Source organism: Podarcis tiliguerta (genome assembly GCF_965153285.1).
Source record: "Podarcis tiliguerta genome assembly, chromosome: 1".
Taxonomy (NCBI): domain Eukaryota; kingdom Metazoa; phylum Chordata; class Lepidosauria; order Squamata; family Lacertidae; genus Podarcis; species Podarcis tiliguerta.
Genome location: NC_139534.1, coordinates 30910426 through 30938130, shown reverse-complemented (window position 1 = coordinate 30938130; position 27705 = coordinate 30910426). Strand labels below are relative to the sequence as shown.

The window sequence follows — 27705 nt, the reverse complement described above, 5'->3', positions numbered from 1 at the left end:
CCATTCAGATATGGCTTGCAATCCTATGCTAATTCTAATTTAATTTAATGTGGCATATTCCTCAGTCAGTGGGACTGACTCTTGAGTCAGTGGGACTGACTCTTGAGTCAGTGTGTGCATGGTTAGGTTCTAAAGCATTAATGAAAAGCCCAGAGGAGAGGTGTGCAGAAGTATGTTGGCCCACCTCTTCCCTCAAGTAACCTCTTTAAAAAGCCAAGATATATGAGGAAGGGCATAAAGAAAAACTTTAAGTACTACCTGTTCCCATGCTGGGAACTCTGCATTCCTGAACTGGGCTTAGTAGTGATCATCAGGAAACCTTGGGGGTTAGAAGATTACTATTGTCTTCTTTTCTAACAGGCTATCACATCACCAAGAACACTGGGTACCTTACCTCAATCATTGAATCAGTTCAGGATTCTGAAAAAATAAATGCCTGTAAGCAGCCTATTGTATTGATACCCCTTTAGTGGGAAAGGGCAGGAAAACAAGTTTCATCCTCTACATTTCCTACACCCCAAAAATTTGCAGAGGATTTCAACCTTTTGGAAGATTGAGGAAGGCAGGAAAGTGAGTGCTTGGCTCCTAACCTGCCTGCTTCTTGCTATGTTTTGAGCCAAGCCAGCAGATCCTATGCATGCAGAGCCTTCCTGACACAGAGGGAGGAAGGGGTGAATATTCATCTCCCCTTCAGCTTGAGATACAGCAGGATGTGGGATGAGTCCCTCCCACCCACTCCTATGGTAAAATGGCTTCTGTGTGTTCTCGGTGAAATAGCTGAGCTAAATGTCATGGAAGGTTGGGGGCAGCACTGGCTTTGTCCCTGCAGTGGAAATCACAAAGCTTCCATAAATATTGAAAATATCCAAGCAACGAAAGTATACAAGTATCAGGTTATTGGGTTTTTTTAAGACGAGGATTCAGACACACGTGACCTCCAGTAGACTTTTGAAAGCACAGGCAATATTTTTCATACATTTTGTTGAGTTCCCTGTATCAAGCTGTATGCATTCTCCCATTCGTAAAGTTTTACTTCTTTGCAGGTTCATATTAATTGTCCATTCTCATGGGATATTTTAACTAAGATTTTAAGCTTTATAACATCCAGTTTTGTAGAATGTACACATGAACAGTATTCCAGGATCTCTGACTTAATCATATGTTTTTTAGAGCAACAACGAATCTCATATATACATGTATACATAATTTTGACAAAATTGCTTCTAATGGACTGGGGAAGATTTTTTTTTAGAACATTCTAGTATTTCTAGAAATAATACATTGATGCTATATACTCTTCTTTGTTTCCTTTTTCTGAAAATTTTAACAGTGCTTACTGAGCATGTTTTCAGTCAGTCAGTGCTCCGTACGGTCTCCTTATAAATGTTTCAGAAAGTAAATTCCCTTCATATGACTGTCCACCAGTAATCTCTACAGATGGCATCTAAACATTTGTCTCATGAAAAAGCAAATGCACTTAAGTTCTTTCCTCTGAGCCAAATAGTGGGACTAGTCATTTTAAGTGTGTTGCATAGTGTGGAATGGCATTTTGATGCTTGAAAACTCTTGGAGAATTGCCCTTTTTAGATTTCTTTGGTACATTAAACATGACTTGTCTGCTGCTTATCACTGGGATGTGTTGGCTTCCTCTAGTGCGCTAATGTAGATATCCTTAGCTCTGAAGGACAACAAAAATGGACATTTCTAGCAAGATGTAGAGGATCTCATTTCAGAAAACATTTTTGTAAAGCATTAATTGAAAAGAGTGTCTGAGCACATCTTACTGCTATGTTCTGTGTGTAGGTAATAATTACAGGGTTTTTTTGGACAATATTATCTTTTGTGGTAGGTAGAGGTTCTTTGTCCTTTAGCTCACCCTTCCACCAAGAAGTTAGTGTGATGTGCACTCCATCGTCTCCTTGCAACAATGCTGTCAAGAGAGTTTGGGCACCAAGATAGCAACTGGCCCAACCTCATCCACTAAGCCTCATGTCTGAGCAGGAATCTGAGCTAAACCTAGTCTCACACACTGGCTGCATATGGTATTCCTTAGATGTGTGTACTGTACTTTGAACATCTCCTATTCCAATCCAGCATGGTCTTTAAGATCAGCCATTGAAGCCCATCTGATGGTCCCTGTCCAGCACAGGGTCAGCAGTGCAAGGACCCATAGTAGGGCTTTATCAGTGGTGGCTCCAAAACATTGGAATGTTCTTCCCATTGAGATGTGTTTCACCTCACCGTTACACTCTTTTAGGAGGAATGTAAAGATATACATTTTTGCCAGGCTTTTGGAGGTGAAGTGTAACTTGTTTGAGGGTAGTTTTGTATTGCACCCATTGCTGTTTCATGATTTTCACATTTTAGTTTATGCTGCATCTACTTTCTATTGATGTTTTAATTGGCTTTAGAAATATGTAGAGGTGTGTTTTAATATGCTGCACGTTGCCTTGTGACCATATGGTGATGGTGGTCTAGAAATATCTAAATACGTGAACACCCAAATTTTCCCTGCTTTGCAAATATAAAACATGAGCAGAGATAAAACCATAGGCGTGTACAGATGATTTTAACAACTATTGATGGGATTAAACACAAATTTTACCTTGGGATTTTAGCATTATTTAACCTTTGTTAAGAAAAACCACTTGTCTTACACTCTTTTCCCCAAGTATACAGATTGCAATGCATGCCTATATATATATATATATATATATATATATATATATAGTTCTGAAACTGCATATAGGGAGGTATGCATTAATGCTTTAAAAACCCTTTGAACTTATTTATACTTTTTAATGAATAAGTTCCATGAATAATAAAATATAAATTATACACGATATAGAGGGGTTCTTCTTTAGAGGCGAGTGGTTTAACACACACTCTCAATTGTCTGTAGGTGTAACAGCTGAAAATCTGCACTCCAAGAGTTAAGTCAGCATGAAAGAATTCATTTCCACTTTAATGACCTAGCCTTGCTGGGTTAGGACGATGGGGAACATGCTTCTGACTTGCACTCCTATTGCCAATTAACACCTCCTATAACAGGTTGTCTCAGCTAGTCATTGAAGCAGAGGCAGTAGAAATAGTTTACATGCATCTTGTTTTTCACACTAGTTGTTTAATACTCACAAAATTAAGTATTAAAAGGTTCCCTTTTTTACTTTGCTGGGTAAGAATAAACATGACAGTGTTGGATAGTTGTACATTTGCTTGTGTCTGTTTTGTTGTGTTTATTTTTTAAAGGGGTTTTAATTGTGAAAATAAAGGTTGGAGTTGGTTCCGATCTCACCCTCTCTCATATAAGAATTTAGTTTAGCTGCGGAGAGCTCATTTGTACTGATTTCGGCATCAATTGGATTTTTTTTTTATTGTCCCATTTTTTAAAATGTTTATGGGCTTAAAAAAAAAGAATTTTTAAAAGTACTCTGGAGTAAGACAATACTCAGAGTGAAGTATCAATTTTTCTCTCTCCAGGTTGATGGTGTTCATTTTTGTAGCTTTGTCAGTTGTTTAATCTTGCATCTCCTGTATTTAAGAGAAGAAATGCATGATGCAAGTGAAGGGCAGTGTTCTAAAGTGACTCATGATTAATCAGCAGGTATTCTAATAACATAATAAAACTGGCTAAATAATTGATACCAGTTCACACTAAGAGAAAGGTGGAGTAATATACCTAAAAGTGTTAACAAATTTGCTAAAAGGCCTGAGTAGGTAACACTCTGAGGCGTTAGTTTTATGCTGTTATAATGGCAAATGCCTTTTTTTAACACTTAGTCAACAAGGGCTGCCCAAGGAAAAGTCACAGTTTTTATAACTGGATCATATCTGAATGCTCCTGAAGAAAAGTAGTGTCTCATGTTAACCCCATTTGATTGATTTGTGAGCTGATTATGTTATCTTTGCTCGTTTGGGCTTTTGGAGGCATTTTATGTTGCTAAATGTTGATAAAAGAAATGAATTTTAATAGTGTGAGTCTACCTTAAATCCTCCATTCTCTAATAAGCGAGGGCTTAAAAGAAATGATTGATACGGCTTACGACTGATATGATTGCCCTGCAGGCAGGTCAGTTCACTGACTAACACTTGGTAGACAGTTTAGTCAGGAAGAAGCATCTGTTTCTCCTCTTAAAAGTATAATCGGGATTGATTTTCCCCCTTTGCTTTGTAATGCATTGGGTACAAAAGAACTTTAATGTTGGGTTTTTTTAAAATAAAGTTCTGTTTTTTTAATGGCTTATTTAGTTAAAAGTAAAGGACCAAATTAAAGGCTTGCTTCAGTTTCAGTCCTTGGTGGTGGTGTTAGCACATTGAATCTCAGGGGAATTTGATGCATCTGGTATATCGGAGAAAAGTATATTTACTTTTTGTCACCTTTGTAGATTACTGGTTGGAATGGGAAATGACTGGCAGATGAGGGTTGATGTGTAATCTAACAATTCAGTGTTCAGGCTGCATGCACCTTCATTAACATTGCTGGAAGGTAAAAAGGGGGGGCAGCATGAGTCCCCCTGACAGTTTGGGGTTTATAGATATATTTTGTTAACATGTTAACAAGCTTACAGATATGCACAGTAGCGTGCAAAGGAATTGGTTATGGTATGGATTTAAGAAGGTTCAGTGTTCCTTGCAACTTTCAAAGGGCATTCTGTAGACACCATTCTTCAGTATAAATTAAATAATCAGCTTCTATGTTTAGCTTCTTCCCCTTTTTTTGAAGGAAGTTTGCTGCGTTACTGCTTTTCTTCATGAGGCTGAACATTTTAAGACTAGCTGTCATTGGGAGAAGGTTTTCTTTAAATTCATCTGATTTTAAAATACTGGTTTAAATACTTGTCCAGATTTCTGGTATTTTGTATCAGAACAAAAACACAACCAACTGTGTCTTTGCTATAGGTTTTCAGGCTACAGTGGTACCTTGGTTTGCATACGTCTTGGTTTGCATACGTCGTTTTGGATTACAAACACGTCAAAGCCGGTAGTGCGTGTCCTAGTTTGCAACCTTTTTTTGGATTACACCCCCCCCCCTTTTTTATTACAAACTAATTTTTTTTTTGAGGCCTCATTGGCAAAAGCGCGCCTTGGGTTACAACCTGTTTTGGTTTAGAAACAGACCTCCAGAACAGATTATGGTTGTAAACCAAGGTACCACTGTATTTAGTACAGGCATGTCCAAAGTCTGTTTCGGGGGCCTAATTTGGCCTGCCGGTTGGTTTAATCTGGCCCCTGTGGCAGTTTATTTTCTGGGTTAAAATTGTAAATAAACCTTAAAAAACCTCCACAACTTCAACAACTTTGGGGTAAAATCCTAAAAAAACCTCAAGAACTTCAATCCTAAAAAAAGGTCAATAACTTTGGTCGGAATTAGGCAGCCTTTTAAAGAAGTCCACAGCAGCTACAGTGGTACCTTGGTTTAAGAACAGCTTAGTTTATGAACAACTTGGATTAAGAATGCTGACAACCCGGAAGTAGGTATTTTGGTTTGTGAACTTTGTCTTGGAAGCAGAACATGTTGAGTGTGTTCCATTTGTAAATTGAGCCCCCCACTGCTATGGGAAAGCACGCCTTGGTTTAAGGATGCTTTGGTTAAAGAACAGACTTCTGGAACGGGTTAAGTTTGTAAACCAAGGTACCACTGTACTAGCCTGCAGTGTGCTGTCAGAAGAGGACCAGAAACTTTGTCTTTTCTGCAGCCACCCACTGCACTTCCCTGCTCAGCAATTCCTCGCATCTCTGGCTATAAAGCTTGTCCTTAAATACAAGACTGCACTTGGGATTGCAATCATATGTCCATATACAGTGGTACCTCGGGTTACAGACACTTCAGGTTACAAACTCTGCTAACCAGGAAGTGGCTGCTCCAGGTTAAGAACTTTGCCCCAGGATAAGAACGGAAATTGCGTGCCAGCAGTGCAACGGCAGCGGGAGGCCCCATTAGCGAAAGGTTAAGAACCGTTTCAGGTTAAGAACATACCTCTGGAATGAATTAAGTTCTTAACCCAAGGTACCACTGTACAGTTGAATGTGTTTTGTTTTTAAAGTAAATGTAAAAATGTATCCACATTGGCAACATTTAAGGGTAGCCACACTAAGCAAACTTAAGAAGTATAATTGATATATAGTAGTTCACTATCAATTAGAATATTTGAGAGTAGGATGTATCGTGTCTGTATTTTAACTGATTGAGTACATTGCACTTTTGCTATGTAAAGTACCTTAGGGATATTATCTTTAGCAGTTCTAACAAAGTAGAGGCGGGGTAGTGTGTTCATGCATATTGACAACTTGTGGCTAAATTAAGGGACGTTGTGAACACCACTGAGGGCAAAGCAGCAATGTGTGAAGGCCTAGAGGGTAGAAAGTGTCGTTCCACTTCAGGTAAAAATATGAAATACTTGAACGACTCACATTCTAGTATTAGCTGACTGCAGCAATAGCGTTGGGCATAAACAGGCATTATAGTTGAATTTTTAAAAAGTAGCACTCTTAACTAAGTTGCTATAAACGTCAATAGTACTATGTAGTATAAGTATCAGTTGAGAGATTGATTAAATCAGAATATTTAGCAGGTATTCTGAGCTTTTTCAAGAGGCTATAGAAATAACTATTGCAGTTTTACCCCAAAAAGGTTTGGGATTATCTAATGGCCATTGGTGGCCCAAAATCATGGACAATGGTGTGGTGTGATAGAGGTCTCTGTAGGTCAGGGGTGCACATCCTGCTGCCCTGCAGGTGTTTCTGGACTACAACTCCCATCAGCCCCAACCAGCATATGGGATGATGGGAGGTGTAGTCCAACAACATCTGGAGGGCCGCAGGTTGTGCACTCCTGCTATAGGCCATTGGCAAGAAGTTACAATTCCCTTTCCCTACTTCTGTGCTATTGCCCCCTAGATCTCATACTACAAATAGTTTCTGTCCTTGCGGAAAAAGTTCTACCAAATCCCATTATACTCCTTTGCCCCTTTTTCAGTTTCCAGTGCCTCTTTTTATACACACACAAACACATACATCTTTTGCTCAAGTTATTTACTCCAAATTATCTTCAGCATGTTGGTTTTCCACAGGTTGTATCCAGTTAAGTCATCTGGTTAGTGCCATGACTTCTGCCTAGGGACTTGGCCTTCCTCTTTCTGTACCCCACCCCAGTCTGTCGTGGAGCAGATTTGGAGGGGCACAAGGCCAGTTGTGAAAGTGGAAGTCCTTGCACCGAAACAAAGACTTTGTTGGATGCAACCCAGTGGTGGTAAGCACTAGTCATAAATTAAAAGTTGCCAATCCTTGCCTTCAAGTTCCTAGTCTAATAGATAGGATAACAAAAGGAAAAAATTATCTCATCCCCCTTGGACTGCAGAGCTTAAAGGGCAGCGCATGCTGGCCTCTGCTATAGGTTGGGGACCAAAGGTCTATGGGAGGCTGCACTCCCATCCCATCAGCCAGAGGAGGAACTTTGCCTCCCAGGACACTGCTGGAAAGAATACTGAGCTCCATGTGCTGTGGGGCTGCAGAAGCATTGGGGAAAGGTCCCATTCATCAGCCAAAGAGCCACCAACTGCTGTTCAAGCAAGAACACCATCAAGGTCTGGCCAGAAATGGATAGCAATGCCTTCTCACAGTTGCTGACTCATGCTGACCTTAAAGAACTGGTGACCTCCTCTACCTTTTCACTCCATTCCCCTTTCCATGTGTGACTTTGTCTTTTTAGCCAATAAGGATTTTTTGCTGCACATTTTGGTTTTGAAATTTATTATATCTTTCATTGTCACCTGATAATTTAAAGCCAGTCTGAAACAATATATACGGAAATTAAAAAAAAAAATTGCATAAATCTCTGCTACCTTATAGGGGAAATGAAAAGCATATAAACTATTAACTTGCAGACACTTTAGTAATGCAAAAAGAGAGCGAAAAACCACAACCATTTTAATACATACCCTACTTATTCTTTAAATAATAAGTCAGTTTTGCCATTGACAGTGTCAGGGAACTGCCATCGGCAGCACCGGAGGTGCCAAGGCTCTCTGAGGGAAAGGGAGACGTAACACCTGAAGAAGGAACCAGTAGGGGGCGAACAGGAATGTCAAGGGAAGGAGAGTCGGAGGAATGGCTCAGAGATGCTTCCAGTGAAAATAGTGGGGATGTCTCAGAACCACCTATAGGGACACCCGTTCCTCGCCGGAAACTGTCACGCAGAGAGGCCAGAAGACGTGTTTCCGTTAAGGAGCTTTTATGTTGGAAACGTTTCCGAAAGCAACCACTTTCGGATTCTGCTAGCGACTGACGCAGCCATGCTGGAGGGGCTCCGTCACAGGCAGAGGTTTGAGAAGCTGTTCAAACTCTGAGGGATTGCAATTTACACACAAGCAGCTCTTCATCCCATCACAGCAATCCGAAAGTCATCGACAGCTAGCTTGTGCCAGGGAGAGGCATCATGAGCGAACCAGCAGGAACCGGAGGGGCAGCTGGAGGAGGTCCAAGCCTGGAGGAAAGGTATAGGACGTTGGAAATCCAGCTTGCCTTGCAGACGGCGAGGCTGGAAGAAAGGAGGGCTCAGGATGCAGAGAGGGGGAGGGAGAAAGCCACCCCACTCAACAGAAAGATGCCAGGATTGGTGCAGAAATTTGGGGGGGACCCCAGGAACTACCATGTCTTTAGGACAGAGATGCAATATGCTCTCAATCTGCAATTTGATGACTTCCCTGATGAGGAATCGCGAGTGGCTTTTGTAATAAGCCATCTCGAATCAGGGGCGAAGGACTGGGTTAGACCCTTGATGGCAGCAAATAATGAGATCCTAAAGGACACAAGGAAGTTTTTTCGTGCCATGGACCTGATGTTTTCCAGTGACATTGAGCAGGGAGGGGTGCGAAGGCAGTTAATGGCTTGCAAACAGGGAAACAGGACTGTCCGTGAGTACTGGACTGAGTTCACTATGTTGATTCATCGTTTGGGGTGGGAATTGACTTCTGAGCCCATTCAAATGCTGTTCGAAGAAGGTCTGTCTTCCTCCTTGAAAGATGAACTTTCCCGGAACCCCAGAGCAGAGTCTATGGACCAGCTGACTAAAGCCGCGCTAGCCATAGGAGCGCGCCAGGAAGCGAGGGCTTTGGAGAAGCGGGAGGGGAAAGGAGAACGTTGGAGGGAGCTCCGCATTCCAGACATTCCAGAGCAGCCTTTCCCGCCGGCAGAGCCGATGGAAGTGGGAACAGCGCGTGCGCGCACAGTTTCAAACATCGGTGAAGGGCGGAGGAAGGAGGGAAAGGGCGGGAAGAAATGCTATCTCTGCCAACAGCCAGGACACTTTGCCAGAGTCTGTCCACGGAGAAAGGAATGGCAAGGCATGGCGGGAGCTGTTGGGGGAGAGGAGGAGGAAAGCACAGAGCAAGTAAAAGCCAACGCCTGGCTGCCGTCGGGGCACAGCAGCCAGGCTCAAAAGCAGTGAGAGTGCCCGCACCAGAACCTCCCAGACCTGCTCTAGTGATAGAGGTGTTGCTAGAGCTGCCAAACGGACACCCCCTACAGATCAAGGCCCTGCTGGATTCAGGCAGCTCCTGTAATTTTATGAGTAAGGAGTTCGCAGTTGAGCACCAGATACAAACCCTCCCCTTAAGTAAACCCCTGCAGGTGACCACAATTGACGGCAGAGAGCTGTTGGGAGGAGAAGTGAACCAACAGACAGTCCCTATGATAATGAGGGTGGCAAGGCACACCGAGAGGATAGCGTTTAATGTGGCCACATTGGGAGGAGCTCCCATAATTTTGGGGATGAGCTGGCTGGCACTACACGATCCTCTGGTGGGCTGGCACCAGAGGGTGGTCTCCTTCGGGTCAGCGCATTGCCTGGAACACTGCAAGCAGGGGAAGGATCCAGGGGGAGCCAAGCTCACCTTAGCTGGGATGGAGGTATTGAAGCAAGGGGAGGTGCCTCCGCAATATGCAGATCTGAGCAACGTATTTAGCGAAAGGGAAGCGGACAAACTGCCGCCGCATAGACCCTTTGACTGTCAAATCAACCTACTCCCTGGGGCTCAACTCCCAGTGGGCAAGCTGTACGCCATGTCAGACAGGGAGATGCAGGAGCTGAGGGAGTTCATTGACAAAAACCTGAAGAGGGGTTTCATCAGAGAGTCCCGAGCGGTGGGGGGCAGCCCAGTGTTTTTTGTGGACAAAAAAAACACAGATAAGCCGAGACTTGTAGTGGATTTCAGGGCCCTAAACGCCGTGTCGGAACCCCTGGCCTTTCCTATGCCCCGAATCGATGACATTCTGACCAGGGTGAGGAAGGGGAAGATTTTTACAAAACTGGACCTGCGGGGGGCGTATAATCTGATACGAATAAGGAAGGGGGATGAATGGAAGACCACCATGTTCACCCCTTTGGGAGCATTTGAATACCTCGTAATGCCCTTCGGTCTCCAAGCCGGCTCCGCATGTTTTCAAAGTTTTATCAACCACGTCCTGGGGCCGTTGCTCTACAAGAATTGTGTGGCCTTTTTGGATGACGTGTTGGTGTATTCGGAAAATGAAGAGCAGCATGTGAGGGACGTGAGAGAAGTGTTGGGGCGGCTGCAAGCCAATCAGCTGTGGGTGAAACTGGAGAAGTGCCAGTTTCATGCCAAGGAGGTGGAATTCCTGGGGTACCGCCTGTCAAACCAAGGATTGGCCATGGATCCAGGCAAGGTCCAGGCGGTGCTGGAATGGAAGACACCGAAAACCAAGAAGGATGTGCAAAGATTCCTGGGGTTTGGGAACTTTTATCGGAAGTTCATCAAGAATTTTGCACACTTGACGGCGCCCATCACCGACTGCCTCAGTAGCAAGAAGAAATTTGTTTGGACGGCGGAAGCGGAGAGAGCTTTTGAAGAACTGAAAAGGGCTTTCGCTTCGGAAGAACAACTTCTGCATGTGGACCTACAGAAGCCCATGAGGGTGGAGACAGACGCGTCAGACAGAGCGGTGGGGGCTGTGCTTCTTCAGCCGGGAAGAAATACGTCGGAGTGGAGACCGTGTAGCTTTTTCTCGAGGAAGCTGAATAAGTCCGAGCGGAACTACACGGTGTATGACAGGGAACTACTTGCCATTCACGAAGCGTTCCGGAGGTGGAGACATTTATTGATTGGGGCACAACACAAGGTGCAAGTGTGCACCGACCACAAGAATTTGGAGTATTGGAGAACAGCTCGAGTACTCAACCAAAGACAAGTGAGATGGGCACAGGAATTTTCCAAATTCCACTTCGAGATTTGTTATGTACCAGGCCCAGAGAACGTCAGGGCGGACGCTCTCTCACGTAAACCAGAGTACTTGGAAGGGGAGGGGGCAAGCGAAGAAAGACATGTCATTCCTGAGGACCGCTGGGTGTGTGGGGCGGCGCTGGTGGGGAGACGAGAGCTGGTAGAAGAAACGGAAACTGACGAATATGCCCAAAATAAGCTCAGAGGCCTCAGGGGAGAGGGTGAGAGCCCGGAGGGTTTTGAAGAAAGAAATGGGGCATTGTATTACAAAGGGGCGCTGTATATACCAGAAGGTGAATTGAGAGGGAGGGTACTCAAGCAGTTGCATGATAGTCCCACGGCGGGACATTTTGGACAACACAAGACCATGTGGATGGTCACCAGGGAGTTTTGGTGGCCCAAGGTGAGGGAAGATGTAAAGGAGTATGTAAGAGGGTGTGACCAATGCCAGAGGGCCAAGGGGGAAAGAAGGGCGCCGGCAGGGTTATTGGAACCACTACCCACGCCAGAACGGCCTTGGGAGGCGGTATCAATAGATTTTATGACGGATCTGCCCAAATCCAAAGGGAAGACGGCCATCATGGTAGTAGTGGACCTGTTAACTAAGATGTGCCACTTTGTAGCATGTTCACATGCAGTGACAGCGGAAGAAACAGCGAAGTTGTTTGTAGAACACATCTTCCGGCTGCATGGCGCCCCCTTGAGGGTTGTCTCGGACCGCGGGAAACAATTTACTTCCAGGTTCTGGAGGAAGCTCATGAGCTTGCTGCACGTGGAGGTCAATTTTTCGACGGCCCGGCATCCTGAAACCAACGGGCAGGCGGAAAGAGCAAATGGCATCCTCCAACAATATCTGAGGTGTTATGTCAATGACAGAGGGAATGATTGGGTCGAAAAGCTGGCGCTGGCAGAATTTGCCTACAACAATGCGGAGCATGTGTCCACAGGGATGAGCCCCTTTTTGGCCAATTACGGGTGTCACCCCAGGGCATTCCCGGGGGAGGGAGGCGAGAGATGGAGCGTCCCAGCGGCCGAACATTTTGTAGAAGAGATGGAAGCGATCCATCGTCAGCTTCAGCTCAACTTAGAAAGGGCCAAGGCTCAATATAAGAAGCAGGCAGACAAGAACAGGAGGGAAGGTGAAACCATAAGGGTGGGGGATCAGGTGTGGTTGTCCACCCAAGGGTTGCCGTTCAAAGGGGGTTGTAAGAAATTAAGACCCAAGAGATTGGGACCCTTTGAGGTCATTCAGCAGGTCAATCCAGTGGCTTTCAAACTCCGGTTACCCAACCACATGAAATTGCATCCAGTGTTCCACAGGTCATTACTGTCACCGTACAAGGGGGGAGGTGAAGGGGAGCACGCCAGGGGACCAGTCTTGGAAGAGAGGGAGAGCAGTAACCATGTAGCGGAAATCCTCGATTCCAGGTGGAAGGGCAATCAGGTGGAGTATTTAGTGGCGTGGGAAGGGGAACCGGAGTCAGAAAACACTTGGGTGACAGCAGAGGAGGTCAATGACGAGGTTTTAACAGAAACGTTCCACCAAAGATTCCCGAGGAAACCACAGCCGGCAGCAAGGTTTAGGAGGGAGTATTTCGGCACCACAGACGAGGAAGAGGAACTGGAAGGATTCGCGGAGTCGGAGTTGGAAGAAGGAACGGACTCAGACGACGAGGAGTACCGAGAGATTAGGAACCGCAACAAGTGGAGAAAGGTGTTCGAAACCTCAGACGATGAGGAAGGTTCCTTCCGGGGTTTTATCCCCTCCCAAACTGTAGGGGAGGAGACGGGAGAGGGTGAAGGGGGCCCTGGAGGGGAGGTGGATGTCAGGGAACTGCCATCGGCAGCACCGGAGGTGCCAAGGCTCTCTGAGGGAAAGGGAGACGTAACACCTGAAGAAGGAACCAGTAGGGGGCGAACAGGAATGTCAAGGGAAGGAGAGTCGGAGGAATGGCTCAGAGATGCTTCCAGTGAAAATAGTGGGGATGTCTCAGAACCACCTATAGGGACACCCGTTCCTCGCCGGAAACTGTCACGCAGAGAGGCCAGAAGACGTGTTTCCGTTAAGGAGCTTTTATGTTGGAAACGTTTCCGAAAGCAACCACTTTCGGATTCTGCTAGCGACTGACGCAGCCATGCTGGAGGGGCTCCGTCACAGGCAGAGGTTTGAGAAGCTGTTCAAACTCTGAGGGATTGCAATTTACACACAAGCAGCTCTTCATCCCATCACAGACAGCATATGTGGAAAACCTTTTCATAGCCATTTGGTTGCAGATGGAATGGATGGCTGCCTCCACATTGGCATATATATAATCATAGTGGCAGTTTATCGTGTATGATATTAATTCTTTGTTGCAGTCTTACTGGACCCTTCACATAATTTAGCAAGAACATTAGTGGTTGGCAAGGAACTTTGTACCCAAAGATTTTGATTACTTGAATACTGATCTTTTCCCAAACTTTTTTTTGCAGTTCCCACTTCCACCACACATGATAAAAAAGTCTCCCAATTATATTCCACATTTCAGTGAATAGTTTTTATTGATTTTTAAAAATTCCGACAGTTGTTGTATGCCACCTACTCATCCATCCGCAATTTTCTCTTACCTTCATATTCAGTGAAAATTTATGTCCAGCTTGTAAGCTTGACAGCCGCCCTCAATTGATGTGAGCTACTATGGAAGAAAATAGTGTCTGGGATTGAAGTGGGATTGAAATGTAGCAAATAAGTAGGAATGGGAAGGGAGAGGAAAGCAAGCATTGGAGCAGCTTCTCATTCACTGGTGAATGGGTGGGACCAAGTTGCCAGGATGCTATTCCTGGGAGGCAGGGGTTGCAGTCTTCTAGTGGCTGTTGGTTCCCTGGTCAGTGGTGGAGGTAAGGGTATGCCTCCCCTAAGTCTGCAGTCCCAAAGAATTATGATGATTATTTTCAAAGTGAATTTCAGGAAGCCTCTATTAATGCAGAGTTGCACAGCCTATTGACATCATCTGAGAGTTACTGTTGTAAGTTGCAGCTCTTACGGTGATGTTATTTGCAGGGACTTTGGGCTGGTCCTTGTCCACTAAGACCCCACTTTGTTGGAATTCCCTTCCCAGAGAAGTAAATACTCATTTTTGCTGTCATTGGAAGGCATGTAAAAAGCCTTTTCCTGTTTACACCAACTTCTCCCCTCCCACACCAAAAAAACCCCCATTAATGTACACTACTTCTACACTTTTTGTTTTATTTCCTATTTTTATGGATTTTTTTGCTGCTTCAAATATAATTAAAAGAAGCGAGACAACACTATAAAATAAAAATATCACTGATTTTCTTCTTCATCCTTGATAATCAATATGTACAAGCTATTCTCTGTGGAGTTTATTCTAGGCTTACCAGTCACGTTTAGAAAAAGATTTAGTACCACTGTCATCATTCACAGGAAGCACCTTGCTTCCCAGGAAGGGCATTTTTCCCCTCTCAAATGCTAGTTGGCATTCTCCACTTGAGCAATACACAGCACTGGCCTCGGCCATCATTCACACCTTGGACAATTGTGCTAATTTTTTATTAGCTACTCATGAAGCAAAGAGCACAGTATTTTGTTCACAGCTTTTCCACCTAGGGATTGGAGGTCCATTTTTCTCTCACTGCACCAGTGGATCTGCAAAGTGCTCCCATAGCCTTTTTCTTCAGGTCCTCTTTAGCTGAAAACTGACGAAGCAAAGGGAAAGCAAAGGAAATTGTGTTTGTGTTGGTGCCAGTTAATCATGCTAGCCCAGCAGCATTTATATTCACACCACTGTAAGAAACATGCAGTTAATTGGTGAATTGGAGATATATATATATATATCTGCGGAGACTTCCTGCAAGATTTAATTCACTAATAGAACTTCATTGGAGTCCAAGCCTGTATCATTGATAAGATTTTCACTAAGCACAGTATTTTTGATTTTTAAATACTGAGTAGATAGATGATCAAAGAAACACAATTGCCTTCTCTTAGACTAAATCACTAGTTTATATAGGGAAGTGCTCTTTATCAACTTTGGCCAGGATCCAGAAACACGTGTCTGTGTACATGCACACGCACATGCTAATCCAATAAGAATACTTAGCATTTGTATGATACTTTAAAGCAGCCTTCAACCTTGGGCCCCCAAATGTTTTTGGGCTGCAACTCCCATCATCCCTGGCGATTGTCTAAGCTGTCTTGGAGAGGTTGTACTCCCAACAGCATATGGGAACCAAAGGTTCCAAAGGCTACTATAAAGTGTTGAGAGCATTTCACAATATTCTTCTGTATTCCATTCAACAACCCCGTAAGACTGGACAGTTTTATCCTCATAGCTCAGATGCTGGGCTGAGACCAAGAGAGTGGCATGCCAAGGGCTACATACAGAGTTTGTGACAGTGGCAAGGTGGGAAGTATAGACTTCTGATTCATAGCTCGATGTATTAACAACAAAGGAGGGTGGTTTGTTAGGTTTTCTTCCTCCAGCTTGTAGCCCTTGGCCCTTGCTTCCCCTGCTATTCAGCTGAATCTTTTAGGGAGACCAGTTGGGGACTGATGGGCAGAAGAGGGAGATGGAAGATACTATAGTATCGGGCTCTGGATTCCTCTTGTCTTGTACGTCAAATGCTGTAATTGATAGGGCAGAATGTGTGCATGTGTTGCCTTTCTAGAATAAAACCTTTTATACATGAATCTGAAGGCATGGTGATGTGTTTCTTCTTTACCTAGGGGCCTCCTACTGACGCTCCTGCAGTTGACACTGCTGAACAGGTTTACATCTCTTCCCTTGCGCTTTTGAAGGTAAGTATTTGTGTTTTGTTGGATGATATTTCACAAAGCCCTGCATATATCTGTCTCCACTATGAACAAGTGAGACACTTCTGTAATCCTTGAATGTCAACAACAACAACAACAACAACAACAACAATAATGTTTTTTTATTCTTGGGCAACATTTATTTATTTATTTTTATTATTTATTCAATTTATATCCTGCCTGCCCTTCATTTGAACATCGCAGCATAAGTTGTAATGTTACTATTTTTTAACATTTTCATACCTTGACTTCTCAAATCCAAACAAGGTGTCTTACTGTCCCATTGTCTTTTGAATTCAAACTATTGAATTTCTGTCTGTTATTGTGGCATGTGCCCTTGGGGAAGGGGGTATTTTAAGTGACTTGCATAGCATGGAGAAATTTCAGCTGTTTCGAGAAAATAAGACTTTATAATTAAATAAAGCCAATTATAGTACTAAAGAAGTGAATATGAATATGTAATAACTTCATACCTTTGGTGTTACATGGATATTTCAAGTGCATTTTATTACATTACAGAGCAGGGGCTGGGGAATAAGAGTCAAATGTATCCCTTGAATAGTCTTTCAGTAGAATTTGATCTTCTTTCCAGATGTTGAAGCATGGTCGAGCTGGTGTTCCCATGGAAGTTATGGGGCTGATGCTTGGAGAATTTGTTGATGACTATACTGTCAGAGTGATTGATGTGTTTGCTATGCCACAGTCGGGAACGGTAAGTGCTCTTCAGTGAGTGAATGTGTTATGTCCAGTTGTACCCCAAGATCCCTTCCTTCCCTACATGTGTGATGGTTGTGAAAAGAATACTGATAGTTGTCGTATGTCTATCAGTGCTGGAAGAAATGTAGTGGTCTGTTAGGACTGGGTAGTGTCAGTTATTAGCTATATATACCTGGGTGCCTCAGTGGTGCAGTGCTCACAGTTTCATAGCTTGTTGTTGTTTAGTCGTGTCCGACTCTTCGTGACCCATGGACCAGAGCACGCCAGGCACTTCTGTCTTCCACTGCCTCCCGCAGTTTAGTCAAACTCATGCTGGTGGCTTCGAGAACACTATCCAACCATCTCGTCCTTTGTCGTCCCCTTCTCCTTGTGCCCTCCATTTTTCCCAACATCAGGGTCTTTTCCAGGGAGTCTTCTCTTCTCATGAGGTGGCCAAAGTATTGGAGTCTCAGCTTCAGGTTTCATAGCTAGATCTGTTCAATAGCAGAAAGTATCAAGTTTTATTGTTTACAGCACAGAAAGTGGGATTTAAAATATATTGTGCTTTATCCATAATAGTACTTCTGAACCTATTTATCAGATTCGTTTTGAGTGTGGCTCAGCTTATGTTTCAGATATTTCTATTACATTTGGGAGTTGCTCTGTAACTTGGTACTAATGGAACTTGAGTCTATAGCTCATCGTTGTTCGAAGGCACAGACTACTGTGTGCTGGTTTACAAGTTACAAGGATGTGCTCCCAAATCCTATGGGATGCTGCTCCCATCTTACCTGTATATATGTATTGTGAATTTATAAGCTGTCCTTGAGCATTAAGGTTTCCAGGATTTTAAAGAAATAATAATAAAATATATAAACTTGGAGATAGTAGAATCACAACAGCAGCAGGCAATAGCTAAACGAGAAACCACATAAGAAGAGGCATCAAAATAAAATCATGTTGTCAATATTTTCTAATTCCTGGAATTTAAAAAAAAGATTTTAACACTGAAATTACATCACCATTAGTGTCTGGTGAGCTTCTCTGGGAAGAGCATACCAAACAGGAGTCACCATAACTTCTCCAGTCATTTTTATGGGGCCACAGCTCAGGGCTTTATAGGTTATGAATTGTGTCCGCAAACAGTGTGGCTGTTTTTAAGTACTGCTGATATGTTTCCCAAAAACAGCCCTAATTGGTAACCTGGTAGATGTGCTTTGTACTAAAAGATGTTTCTGATAAGTCTTCAAAGGCAGTACATTGCACTAGTAGAATGTTGGCAAGGCATGGATAACTATGGCTAAACAATCTATTCAGGATTGCATCTGCTGCCACCAGCATCTCCAGTGCCTCACCTGTATCCAGTGAGAAGGAGAAATAGAAGTACAAGGGATCCCATTGAGCAGTAGTCTCCCATCCAAGGAATTGTTCATCCAGGGAGGAGTGGAACTACTGAAGTACACTGCTCCAATTCCCAAATCACTCAGCATATCTAGTACAATTCCATGGTTGATTTTACTGAAAGCTGCTCCTGTTGAGATGTCCAAGTAACCAAGGCAGTTTCTGTGCCTTAAATCAGCTGTCATGGATCTGGATAATTTTCACCTAAGAATGACTGAAGTTGTACAAGAACCACCCATTCAAACACTTTCCCCAGGAATTGGATATTGGTGAGCAGCCACTAGTTACAGTTCTTGGTATCTAAGGATGTTTTCTGTTGTGGCTGCCTCTCAAGTACTGTATCTCCAAGGTGGCCAGGACTGGTTCTTCTTGCAAAGAAGTATGATTATGAGAGAGCATAATCGGGCAACCAGCTGGTCAACCACACGCCCCACCAAACAACTTGTTGTGGCTCAAAGGTGTAACCAACTAAAACGTGTCCTACAGAATCAGTAGAACAAGTTGCACACCTCTGTTGTCCAAGTCAAAGGGGATGTGAGCAGCTATGTCCTCTTAAGTGCTTCGCTAATAAGTCACCATGGGCTACTGTGGGTTCCCTCACATTGCCCTTATTTCACAAATCATTTGGGGAAGGTTCCATTGAATGAAACTGCAAGATGGTGGAGAATCATAGTGATGGAAGGGACCCCAAGGGTCATCTGGCCAACCCCCTGCTGTGCAGGAATCTTCTTGCCCAATGGACGCGAACCCACAACCCTGAAATTGAGAGTCTCATTCTCTACCAACTGAGCTATTTTTTTCCTACTGATGTATGCACTACTGGCTGATGGAGGATGTTTTGTCACCAGCAGTAAATCTGAAACCAAGCAGCAGACATGAATACTCAGGAGGACAAAGAAAATGAGTATTGACTTCTGAATATTGACAGTGGGCTTGCCCAGAAGCCTTTTGTAAACAGAGACTACAAAATGAACACCTAAGAGGTGTACAAATTGTTCTTGGGTTTTATAAAAAGTATGCAAATAGTTAACATTTTATACATTTGAACAACTAAATCATCACATATGAAAATTAGGTTTGCTAGCAAGTACAGTGCAGAAGCTATTGTCTGTTCATTTTGGAGATGGGAGGACTAAAGTTAAATTTCTGCTCGTATATGAAGTTCACTGGGTGGCCTTGTACAAATTGTTGATAGCCTACATTCGTTCATAGCCTACATTCAGTTCACAGGGATGTTGTGAGGTTGATACTGCTCTGAGCTCCTAGAGAAGAAGGGGGAGATTAGATATGATATGTCCTATAAAATTCTTAGAATTCTTAAAAGGTGACATCTAAAATACCATGTAACCTTTATATACAGGAGCAGATTGTTACTATCATGAATCATTTGTGTGTGTGCAAGAAAAGTCTTTTCATAAATATCTGTAAACTAGATTATTTTTATGCTGTTAATCTGTCTCCAAATCCAGGGGGTCAGCGTAGAGGCAGTTGATCCTGTGTTTCAAGCCAAAATGTTGGATATGCTAAAGCAGACTGGAAGGTAAAGAATTTCTCAATTCGTTTTTAAAAAAGGAATAAATCATGCATGTCCTAGTTTCCTCTTGGCTCATTTACTAGTACTGCAGCAGAAGCAATTGGTTTAGTCTTGTACAACTAACACAACGTGTTACGAAAGCCTAATCATGGGCTTGCTATCTTGTGAGAATACACACAGTAAGATTGCATCCAACTCTGCTTTTGGTTGGAACTATTGCATACATTGAATTAATATTCAGCTGACAGCTTCCACTCGTACAAAATAGACTGTTACCACCCCAACTCTGATTTTTCAGCTATGGTGGTCTGTACACCACAGTAAAGGTTACCTGATAAAAAGGCATCCAAATATTTAAACAAATTTTGTTACTTCACTTGGGGTCTCTCAACAGTTGTCATCTGCTTGCTCAAATTCTTATACTGCAGCAGAAACTTCAAAATTACTGTTAACAAAAGATTCAACAGCTGAGCAGAACAGTGCAAATTGCTTTTTGACTGAGTTCCTAGTTCTACTGCTGGTTTAATTGATATTTAATCTTTTCCCACCGCTTTTTCCTGTCGTCCATGTCTGAAATGGACATTCTGCTGTGAAAAGCCAACTTTTGGTGGCAGTGAGTTCGCAAAGGTATTTGCTGAAGTGCTGAAAGGGCAAAAACTGCATTGGGAGATGTGGTAGGAGGGTGAAAAAGTGAGAGCCTGATGCTACCAATGCTAATATACAGTCCCTTAATTGATTGCACTTCTTTGTCACATTTTAACGTTTTCACCACAATCTAGTGAGCAGCGATTTTAAATGTTTCTAATGGTGCCTTTTCACATCTCAGGGTTTCATTTCCTACTGAAAACATCCATATTTCATTGCAGCTTTTCATATTTTGTGATGATAATCTCCAAATGCCTTCTTTGTTACAGACCTGAAATGGTTGTTGGCTGGTATCACAGTCACCCTGGCTTTGGCTGCTGGTTGTCTGGTGTAGATATCAATACTCAGCAGAGTTTTGAAGCCCTGTCCGAAAGAGCTGTAGCTGTAGTGGTGGATCCCATTCAAAGCGTGAAAGGAAAGGTATGTATTAGTTTCTGTTGCATACAGAAGGATGGATGTGACAATGTTAATAATATCTCATTAATGAGAATCCAGAATGCCTCCATGGGATTTTAAGTTAAAAATCCCATAGAGGCATTCTGGATTCTCATTAATGAGATATTATTAACATTGTCACATCCATACTTCTGTAGATGGAAATAGCTCAACTTGGTCCTGTAATTGCTGTCTCTTTTTTTCTTTCCCTCTTTGCTCTTGAAGAGCCCTTCTGTGCTTCCCTATGTCGTTTATGAATCGCTTCCCATAAAAGATTTGACAATAAAGACATACATAAATACAATTTCAATCCAACACAGATGAAAAACTGGGATAAAAAATATTCACTTAAAAGCATTTTGGAATAGAAGTTTTCAGAAGGGATGGTAGAGACAATGTGTTTCTGATACGTAAGGAGAGGGCATTCTAAAGGGTAGGTAAAGGTAAAGGGACCCCTGACCATTAGGTCCAGTCGTGACCAACTCGGGGGTTGCGGTGCTCATCTCGCTTTATTGGCCTAGGGAGCCGGCGTACAGCTTCCGGGTCATGTGGCCAGCATGACTAAGCCGCTTCTGGCAAACCAGAGCAGCGCACGGAAATGCTGTTTACCTTCCCACCGGAGCAATACCTATTTATTTACTTGCACTTTGACGTGCTTTTGAATGGCTAGGTTGGCAAGAGCAGGGACCAAGCAATGGGAGCTCACCCCGTCACAGGGATTCGAACTGCCAACCTTCTGATCGGCAAGTCCTAGGCTCTGGTACCATCACACTGAATTGTCCAATTCCTACATTGTGCAGAGTGGACCTTCTGATAAGATGGCATCTGAAGGAGGCCCTTTCCTGCAGAGTACAGTGATCAGTTGGGTATATAGGGGGTGAGGCAATCTTCTAGGTATCCTATTTTGAGCTGAATAAGGCACCAGTACCAGCACCGTAAACCTATCCCAGTTGCTGATTGACAGCCAGTGCAAGCTTTTTAGCAGCTGTGTAACATGATGGTCAGATTTTGAACCCAGTGAGCAGTCGAGTTGCTGCATTTTGTTGATAGGTAACATCTCTTTTTTAAAAACGACACCCTAAGGCTATAATCTTAAATTAGAAATTTATGTGAAATATATGAAGTGAAATTAGAAAGCGGGTCCCATTGAAACTGCACAGTTTTTCTGAGTAAATGTGTTTAGAGTCAGATTAGGAGCTTGCCTGTGATGTAAGCATTTGCGATTTGCTATTTTAGTGGGGACTTTATTTAAGGGTTTTTCTTGTAACAATTGCTTGCGTACATTTGTAAGCAGCCTTGCTCTTTTAAATTGAGGCAGAGCTTAATTTTTTAAAAGAAAGAAATGAGTTCAAAGCCTGGCAACATAAATAATCTGCCCTATTAGATTGAGCTGGATTCGATCTTTCATGGATAGAAATAACACTCTTGCTTTATAGAGCAGGAACACAACACTTTGTGTGTTCCAAACGTTTCGGAATAAAAACTTTCCCCAAAGACTTTGCAGCCATTCACGTTTTAGGGTAAGTTTGCAGATGAATGATTATGTGAAATCATTATGAAAAGAGATTAACTTGCAAAGCATATTGGGTTATAGTTTGTCCTTTGTTGAAATCTCTTTTGTTCTTGTTTGGTTCTTTCTTTTTTTTATTTCTTTCTAGCCCCATATGCCATTTTCCTATTTCCTGCCTCATGACAGCAGGGAGCAGCTCTATTATCACCTTCACAGAGCTGTCTGCAAATGTGAGAGGCAATTCGATTTTGCTCAGCCACAGGGAGAGTGGATTAGAAAAACTTCAGAACATACAGAAATTGGCTAGTTGGTTACTGCTTTAAAATACTGCTGAGGTGTTTTGTTTGAGCATGCTTTTCTATTGTATTGCAGAATAGTCATTAAATTAATAGTATGTATGGCATTTATACAGTTTTATAAATATTTTAAGTATTTAAGTCTTGTGTTAATGGTTTTGGGATGGTAATGCAGGTGAGCAGCTAATATTGCTGCTGCAGTTACGATGAGATGTCAACTTGCATGCGTATTATAACAACATATAATTGTTGTTTGTTGTTAACTTTCATTTTTAAAAGCCAAGAATGTTGGTACAAGTGTGTGGATCTAACAAAACAAAAAGGAATTAAAAAAAATATAAGACTCAAGCAAGTATCTGAAGTGCAGGATATTATTCAAGCATATCTAGAGCTGAAACACTTTCAGAGATTCTGAGAAGGAGCACTTTGTGCATTGTTTTTGGTGCTAGGCTTCAGTTTGCCTTCAAGATCTCTTATTTGATACAAAGTATTGTACCATTGTTTTTGTATTGTTTCAGAATATCTACAGCTTCCGTTATTATTTTAGCCCATTTAGTATCGCTTTCTGTAGTAAACATTGATAACCTGTATAAAGAGTTACTTAGTCTGGTTCACCGCATGTTTAATCGGCAACTTTGGAATGAATAGAAGAGGAAGTAGAGTTTCTTAATTCTAATAAATACCTACATAGCCCTTGGACATGATAGGTCTGTTAATGAAACTTTCCAGTTCTGAAGCTTTCCTGGCTGCTGCTAGGCATTATGAAGCCTCTAAACTGTATCCACAGCCATTTCCTTTCTTCCGCTAAATATTTCACTTGTATCTATCTCTGCTTAGACCTGTAAGCCACATCTCATCTTGCATTTGTTGTGGGATGGGATTGAGATGTAGGGGCCTGCAATGAATCAAGCACAGAGCATGATGTTGGAATAAGCTCTTGTACTCCTCCATACCACTTACTGGAATTTTGGGAGGGTAGAATGGTGTTGCCTGAGAAGGCTTCTTCAACCCTTCAAGAGGCCTGGATTCTTTGGAAGATGGGGGGAATTGATTCACAGGTATTCTCACTGCCAAATCTCATAGGGAATTGCCTTAATATATTGCAGCAATTAGGAGAGAGGACTATCTCAAGTCTTCCTAGTTGCTAAGGCATGCATGAAAAAAAGAAAGTGGGATTAGTGCTCTACTCTTCCCACACTCTGCTCCCCTTACTTTGTTGAGCTAAACTTGTAACTGATCAAACGTGTGTCCAGATAAATGACCTGCTGTGCGCTAGTAGAGCACTTAAAAATAGGTAGAACCAGATCTGGCCATGAAATGAGTCTTGTTAAAAACTCCAACATAACAGGCCAAAATCAATTAGGGAAAATTAACTTAGTTGATTTCACCACATAAAATGGTTATCTGAAGTGGACTTAATGACTATATTTGTGAAGGGGCCATGGCTCGGTGGTAGAACATCTGCTTTGCATGCAGAAGGTGCCAGGTTCAATCCTTGGCATCTCCAGGTGGGGCTGGGAAAGATTCTATCTGAAACCTTGGAGAGCTACTGCTGGTCAAGGTAGACAGTGCTGAGCGACCTGGACCAGTGGCCTGACTCTGTTTAAGGCAGCTACATGTGTCATTATCTGCTTATCCACTCTGATGTAAGGAAGAGATTGATGGAGATGAGGCTTCATTTTATCTCTCTGTAGAAACGATTGTATTCATCCCAGGCCATAGCGAATCCACCTCCTAAGCAGTAGCTAATAGATGTAATTTGTTGGAAGCAAGCAATCTGCCAAAGAATAACTGCACCTACCTATGATGTAACATGGTGACAAAATGACACAATGAGTGTAAAACCCCATACGGGGGTGCTTGCCACAAGTTCAGCTGCCCCATTAACCTCAGTCTGCCATATCGTTTTCTGTATGTTCTGTTTTCCACCCCAGCAGCTACTCTCACTTTAGAATCTGTAGTTCCTTTGTTCTTGGTTTGTTGTGAATTATTATAAAGAGAGAAAATTGGATACATTTGAAAGTGCTTGTGCATGGCGAGGTATAGTAAGTAAAATTACAACATTCCTTTTGCAAATTGATGGTGGCTCCCCTCCCCTTGTTTTTCGTAGGGTACTTTGGAGAGGTGAGCACCATGAGACCAGTTTCCTCCCAGAGCATCTTATTTGCTTAAACCTCACATATATTTTCCCACACAATATGAGGCATCACATCTTTACTGTTCTTTTATTTTAATGTTGGTTTCTTCCTGCAGTTTTTATCTTCAGCTTGCTTTGTTCATTCGTGAGACATTTCTAAAAAAATACTGCATTAGGTGTCCTATTTCATCAAAGAACCCAAAGGGATCAATTTTTAAATCATTTTTTTAATGTGAACATTAAAACAACAACAAAAAAACCCTGAAACCCCATTGAAATGTTGAGATTGAACATCCCCACTCTTTCTTTCAATCACCAAATGTACACTAGTAGTAAAAACCCCAGCTTGAGCATGTTAGCTCACTGACAGATAGTGCAGTGCTTTCATTCAGGACCGGTGGCACATGGTCTCGTCAGGTTGCCCCACTTACCCAACCTAATAGGTGCATTCTGCACTAGCTGCTGTCTCCAGACCATCCACAAGTGCATTACAATAGTCCATGCAGAAGGTCACCGGAACGTGGACAGTTGAGGCCAGACTATTCTAGTCCAGGAACTGCTGTAGCTGGCGAACCAGCCTAAGCTGGGCATAAGCACTCCTAGCCCCAGAAGCCAACTGAGACTCAAGTGGTAGGTTAGAATCTAGGAGTACTCCTAGGCTTTGGATATGTTTTTTTCAGGGAGAGTGAAACCCCACCCCAGAAGAGGTCATCCACGTAGTTCCCAGGCACAGGAACCTCCCACCCACACTGACCCTGTCTTACCAGGATTCAGCTTTAGGTTTACTCACCCCCATCCAGCTTCCAGACACCGGTCTAACACTTGCATAGCCATTCCTTATTCAGATGCAGTGGAGAGAGAGAGAGAGCTGTATGCCATCATCATTACTGAATAGCAAGAGAAGGAATAGACCCTTGCAAAAGACCACAGCTCAAAAGCCACAGAGCCAAGCAACAGTCTACCAGTATTACTTTCTAGTAAGGGTCCTATGGATAGGAGCAGAACCATCCTAATACGGCATCTCCAGTAACCTCCCCCTGCCCCCAAGTAATACCAGAATGTCAGTGGTGTCAAAAGCTGTTGAGAAGTCAAGGAGAAGTAACAGTCACCCTGCCCTGCCTCTCTCTATACAGATCATCAGTCAGGTCAACCAAGGCTGTTTTGGTTATAAAACTTGGTCTGAAACCTGCAGTGGCTTCATGATCACCTGGATGGTAGATTTCTGACACACACAGGGACTTGTAACTGCCCACTTCATCCTCAGCAAACCAAGGAGCATTGCAGGTTCCCTTGGCCAGATTGTGTGCTTACAAGTGACCATGTAAATAGTGGTTATCTGTTGTGCTCAGAGTGCAACTACCTGTATGCAAAGGGGTTGGATCACTTGTAGACAGCAAATAATAATAATAATAATAATAATAATAATAATAATAATAATAATAATAATAATTAATAACAGCAACAACAATAATATACTTACACCCCACCCAACTGGCTAGGTTTCCCCAGCCACTGGGCAGCTCCCAACAGAATATTAAACAGAATAAAACATTAAAAACTTCCCTAAACAGGGCTGCCTTCAGATGTCTTCTAAAAGTCAGATAGTTGTTTATTTACTTGACATCTGATGGGAGGGCGTTCCACAGGGCGAGCGCCACTACTGAGAAGGCCCTCTGCCTGGTTCCCTGTAGCTTTGCTTCTCACAGTGAGGGAACCACCAGAAGGCCCTCGGCGATGGACCTCAGTGTCCAGGCTGAACAATGCAGGTGGAGACCCTCCTTCAGGTATACTGGATTGAGGCCGTTTAGAGCTTTAAAGGTCAGCACCAACACTTTGAATTGTGCTCAGAAGCATACTGGGAGCCAATGTTGGTCTTTCAGGCCCGGTGTTATATGGTCTCGGCGGCCACTCCCAGTCACCAGTCTAGCTGCTGCATTCTGCATTGGTTGCAGTTGCTGGGTCACCTTCAAAGGTAGCCCCACATAGAGCGCATTGCAGTAGTCCAAGCGGGAGATAACTAGAGCATGCACCACTCTGGCGAGACAATCCGCAGGCAGGTAGGGTCTCAGCCTGCGTACCAGATGGAGCTGGTAGACAGCCGCCCTGCACGCAGAAGGGATTGATCCACTTGTAGATAGCTTCAACCTTTACTCCGAAACACCTCCCCATCTCTTACTCAGTGAACCTTTCTATCCACAAGGGGGGCATCTCATTCAGAACCCAAATGCAATCCAGACTCACCCTGGTCTACCTTTACCTTCTATTGTTAAGGGGGTCTTTATCACATGGCAGGGGTCCAGACTCCCGTGTAACACCCCCCCACACCAGTGCCTCTCCTTCAGAATTACCCCACTAGACTGGCCCATTCCTTTCTTTATTTGTCCCAACCCAGATAGCAGTTGCTGGGAACTAGGACCAGGTGGAGCCCCCCCGCCCCCCCCCGACAGACTTTTCTTTTTATTTCAAGCAGTCCAGGCAGCAATGGCTGCTTGGGGGGAGCAGAGATGGGTGTCGCTTGCAGCTGCCTCTCATTTGATCGCCACATGCTCCCTGCTGTCCTCTCCTCCTGCATCTTCAGAATGTTGGCCCCATATACATGATGCTGATACTGCACTTTGGGCCTTGATCCACTTAGCTATAGAGGTAATTGTACAAGACGTAGAGAGGGGTGAGGGAAAGACTTAATGGGATGGCAACATACAGAGAAACATTCTTGTGCTGTCGTAGGAAATGACACCTCCTTTTTTTCATCCCGGTGCTGACTCATGGGCGAACCATGATTGAAAGCTGAATATGGGTGAGCCCTCCGAATCAAAATCCTGAGCTGAAGAACTAACAATGGCTGGCAAATCTTGTACTCTGTGGGAGGTTTGGACTCCCACCATAAATAGTTCCCTCCTCCGGTTGGTTGTCATGGAGTGATTTTGGTTCTGCATCTACTGCTAGCGCTGGCCAGGTATTCTTACAATGAGTTCCATCTGTTGAAAGGGCTGTGTCCTTG

General features: G+C 43.3%; 1 protein-coding gene across 6 annotated transcripts in view; it reads left to right on the top strand.

Moving 5' to 3' along the window:
- PSMD14 (proteasome 26S subunit, non-ATPase 14) overlaps positions 1-27705 on the top strand; it is a 63764-nt gene that overhangs the window by 13402 nt on the left and 22657 nt on the right. For all 6 annotated transcript variants that reach the window (XM_083413243.1, XM_083413246.1, XM_083413244.1 and 3 more), the window contains 4 exons: positions 15964-16035; positions 16643-16762; positions 19617-19687; positions 20596-20746. In XM_083413243.1, coding sequence (XP_083269369.1) covers positions 15964-16035; positions 16643-16762; positions 19617-19687; positions 20596-20746 — 414 coding nt within the window. The remainder of the gene's footprint in view (positions 1-15963; positions 16036-16642; positions 16763-19616; positions 19688-20595; positions 20747-27705) is intronic.